This window comes from Schistocerca serialis, chromosome 6 (genome assembly GCF_023864345.2).
Source record: "Schistocerca serialis cubense isolate TAMUIC-IGC-003099 chromosome 6, iqSchSeri2.2, whole genome shotgun sequence".
NCBI classification, from domain to species: Eukaryota; Metazoa; Arthropoda; class Insecta; order Orthoptera; family Acrididae; genus Schistocerca; species Schistocerca serialis.
The window spans coordinates 375,104,607-375,109,558 of NC_064643.1; the positions used below are offsets into that span (position 1 = coordinate 375,104,607).

General features: G+C 40.0%; 1 protein-coding gene across 1 annotated transcript; it reads right to left on the reverse strand.

Moving 5' to 3' along the window:
- Positions 1-768: 768 nt before the first annotated feature.
- On the reverse strand, positions 769-2,904 carry LOC126484318 (transcription factor Jun). Its single transcript, XM_050107757.1, has one exon. The coding sequence runs from the start codon at positions 2,720-2,722 to the stop codon at positions 1,844-1,846; it is 879 nt and encodes a 292-aa protein (XP_049963714.1). The 5' UTR covers positions 2,723-2,904; the 3' UTR covers positions 769-1,843.
- Positions 2,905-4,952: the final 2,048 nt, after the last annotated feature.

Here is a 4,952-nt window from a genome sequence, read left to right on the forward strand (position 1 = left end):
CACAATAATTAATGAACAACAAAATATCGAGAGCACAGTCATGAAATTAGTGCAAATAATAACTCACGGGTAAAAGAATGATTTACAGTGAGAAGCATTAATAAGACATTTCACTTTTTTGTAATTACCAAGAAGAAATTTATGAAAAAAATAACTTTGGGTGAAGCCGGTGCTGTAAGGCTCTGTAGGTTCATTTTCAGTACTTAGCACATATCACCTTGAGTGATTTTTTTTTTTTTTTTTTAAGTTGTGTAATAGATATACTAAATGCAAACAGCAGTACCACATATATACATAATTATACCCATCAAGCTTTTTCAACATTTGTTGTCATCTCATTGGTATACAAATAAACGTCAAGCATATTAAATTTTTTTAATGAATATTATTGGCTTTGTGCAAGCATGTTATTTAAAAAAAATCAGCCATCGTAAGTGTGTTACTTTGCTTATGTATGAAAATCAATATCAGTTTAATTATTCGTAGCCTACACAAACATTTCGGATATTCTGAACAGTGACACGCTCACAACACGTTTATGCTCGTAGGTTTGTAAAAAACTGACTTCACAAAATTTAGATACCAGATACCCAAATGCAATAGATATTTTGAATTTACCCACTACGAATGAACTACAATTGCCCATGAAATATGCTGGCACTGCCAATTTATTCTAGTCGTAAACTTCCTACGCATCCATAAAATGATTTCATTATACCAAAAGGAATGGTAGGGAATGGAGTTGAAAAGGAATAAAATATGAGCACATATATATACATATGAATTTATTTTGTCAAAAATAAAATTATTCATAAAAAAGGTTTTCACAATAATTATCTTCACTTTAACATCACATTTCGGTCACACATTTTCATCATATGCTTATTGCTCGATGAAATGAAGTATAAAAATGGTATTTAAAAATCTTTGTATTTACAAAAGCTTAAATTGCTGCAGGTCACTTTGGGAATATGAGGATTCAGATAGCAGATCCAAAATAAACTTCTAAAAAGGCACGTTGCATTATTGGAAAGACATTGAGTTATCATTTATATCTCTTCAGCTAAATATGAAGCTCGACCATAAGAAAGCTAATGTCGGCACAAGATTTGCAAACATTCACAAGATACAAAATATGACTTCTTGAAAACTTTGAAAAACTGTCTGGTAGCATCAAAGCTTAGCATACCTTCACACTGAATACAAACAAAATCACATCACATTACCTAGCACTTAATACAAAGAACTTTCATGACCTTGACCGGTCGTGACTAGATGTAGAACTTGCCTTGGTTCGAGAAATAAAGTGTCTGTATCAAAGCGGGACTTTAGTTACGCAAAGCAATGAACGTCCCGATTTTACATTACAGATTAGGAATGCTTATGAACTCCGAATTTACTATTTGTAAACAAACAGCTTAGTCTATTCACAGTTCATTATTAATACTATATGATTACTCACTCACGGAGTATACACTGGCTTGGAAGAAACTTAACGCATTCTCCCAGATGCTGCTCGGCCACACATTCCCGTTGCTCTTGCGCAAACGAGGCTGGCCGCACTCATACACACTCACAGCCAAACAGCTGGCCGACCCATCCCACAGCCGATCGCTCGCACGAGCGCATACACCCACATTCGCACGTTAAAACTGCGAGCCACCTCCCTCACGGTCACACGCATGCGCAACCCACCCACTCAACATGTAAACAAATTGCACGACACACTGACTGTGGGAAGTCGGATCAGCTTGTCAAACAGCGACGGGCGTAGTCATCCGTATCTTCCGTCGACCCGTATGACGAAGTGCAGACTCAAAAAATAATATTGAGGATGCGTCGTTCAGAAATGCGAAGATACCATTATTTGGCAGCCGCTGTGCACGTGATCCATAACCTGTTCTTTTAGATGGCACACCTGCTCCTTCAACTTATGGACGACGCTGCCTAGCTCGCTATTTTCTCCTTTCAGCTGCTTTACTTTCTCTTCCAACCTCGAGATGCGTTCGAGTTTTCTTCGGCGACACTTTGAAGCAGCTATCCTATTACGTTGCCTCTTCCTCTCCAGCTTGATCTTCTCTTGACATTCCATGTTGATGGGCGACAGAGGCGGGGAGGAGCCTAGGCTAGGTACAGTCTGTGGCTCGTCCTTGACCACCACTTCCGGAGGTGACATAACAACACCATACGATGACAGGCGAGGGAACGTCGTCTGCTGAATCACATGGCCTCCGCCGCCGCCCGCGTGGCTTTCAAGCGTAGTGTAAGTAACACCATTGCTCGAAGTAACAGGGACATCGAGACCCGCGCTCATTTGGCTCGAGTCACTGGTGTGCAACTCGTTCAGCGCGTCGACGAAACCTCGCGCATACATCTCCTGTTCCTCCGTGACCGTTGGCGGGAAGAGAATCTGGGACGGGGTTGGCGTGGGCGCCGCAGTCACCAGGCCGCTCTGCGCGATGATCAATTTCTCCAGCTCGGGAGACCCGATCTTCAGGAGATTCAGATCCGGCGAAGACAGGACTGGCGGTCCACCAACCATCCCGTTCGTCACAGACGCGTTGAACCGTGGCCTCTTTGCATTAGATGCTGACCGCACGCTGTTCAAGTCGAGTGTCAGGCTACGTTTCAGGTGGTTGACATCGCCCAGCCTTTGCTGGTACGCCGCAGCCTCTTCATAGAACGTCGTCTCCATCCTGGGAACGGCGCAGTTGCGAACCATCTACCGCCTTCCACCGAACGACAACAACTGAGCGTGACTCACCGCTCGCACTTGCAGGACTACCGACGTCGCGCTACGATCAATACAACACTGGCGCCGTACGAGAACGGCCACTACACAACACGCGCAACTACTAACGCACGTCTTCTCCTCAGACTTGCCAACAAGCATATGCCATACAGACAGGTCTCAGGCCTTATAAAAGTGACTCATGCGTTCTATTTTTAGGATGACGTCATTCCACGTCTGCCATTGGCCAGTGATGACCGAATGCTTCTTTCTCATTGGTCGTGTCCCCACTCAGTATAGTAGCTGCCCGCTGGCTGCGCGCATGCGTACAGAGAGGCCAGTGCAAGTACCACCCGATTTTCGCGTTAAAATCGAATGATTGAAATCTGCAGTGCAAATACAAAATATTGGAATATTATGTATATCACGTGTTTGACTTCCACGCGCCAGACAATTAAATGTACTGTCTGTTTCAGCAGTGAGAATTAAATAAATGTTTTAATCTTATATTTACGGATGCTGACATTGTGAAGCGCCGCGTTGTTTTAGTGACTGTGTAATGTAAAAAAGAACTAGAATATAAGAGTAGATTCAAGTGTATTAGCCATTCTACGATAGTTCTTCACGTTACAGACTTCTATGCCTAGAAAACAGCATCAGCGTTCCGCTTTAGGTTATGAGTGCCTTTATATCGACACGTCAAAAAATTTTACACATTCCGACATTTAATTTGTTGCTAAATTTTCATTTTCGTGATACAAATTTTGTACACGTATATTAAAGGTACATTCTTTCACATAATTCGACAAGACAGCAATGTGGAACTTAATTCGCTTAATAGTTTCCTGCTTGTCATATTAACTTGGACCAAAAATTCGTGTCTCTGTCCTGCAAAAATCTAACTTTATGATTCCACAATCGTTTTATCCAATAAAGTATTAGTTGTACCTAGCAGCGTAACTACTGTGGTATAAGTTATGTAAAATTTTGAGCTATAAACATCCAAGAAGTCACCTGTCTATGGCTGCAGGAACAACAGCTTAACATTAAATAGTCATGCAGTCACAAGTATTTTCAACACCCTCCCGCAAATTGGCCAACAACAGCAACACAATAAACTGTAGACATGGAAATTATGAAGTGTAATTCTACTGAACTATCTGAATAAATACACACAAGATAATTGTCATTGTTCCTCCAAAATATGTTATAGTGTTCACTGTCATTTAAGCAGTTTTTAAAAGAATAAAGTCACTGATGAATGTGTTTTTTGTGTAAATGTGTGTGTGTGTGTGCTTATTTGTTCTTTCCTTCAGTTGTCAGGACATTACTGATATGTGTCCTTCAGCCTGAAAATTGGTAATCAAACATTTAAATTTGATTCAGTATATTGCTAAACATTATTTTCTTATTTCCCTTATCAAGTTGTAAGTACCTGTTAAATTTGTGAGTTACTTCTCATGCATATAGTCAAACTGTTTATATAAGATCAGGCCTAACAGATTTCTTTGAAGCAAACAGCCTCAGAGTGTGTGGGGAAAAATCTGTACAGTGTAAGGAGTCATAAAGACTATCTACAGTACAGGTAGTAGCACCATCAGTTTCAACTTCATTATTTCTTGAATTCATATGTAGATCATCTCAACATTTTCTGTCATCTAGTGAAAATATTTTGATTTCAGGTTAAATCTTATTACCTGCACGTCAATACATAGTCCACCTTGCAAAATCACAGCATTTCAATTCACTTAGATATTACTAGTCTTCGACATGTCTGTTGCAAGAGCTGGAGAAATAATTGTAATGGTGATATATGTAGTTTATGATTTCTCATCAAGAAACACGTAAAAAACGTCTAGAATGAAACTGAAAAATTGGGACATGTCGTAATTGCATTTCTTGACATTCCTTGGTGTGGCTGTGGTCTCTACAGAGTAGATGGTACCAAGGACTAATAAAACAGTAGTCTCTGAACAGTATTATGCACTCACAGAAATGTGATATCATAATCATACCAGAACAATTCTTGTTTTTCCTTATAGGACAAGCAAATAAAAGAAATCAATGTGCAAAACTGAGCCAGTGAAAGCTAACCGATGTGCATGTCTCCAAATCACCTTGTCTGAGGGAAACATTTTTATGTGGGTGTCTTATCAAAAGACAATGACCAATTCATATTTCACTCTTCTGATAAGGATTATTAATTATATTTTTTGTCCAA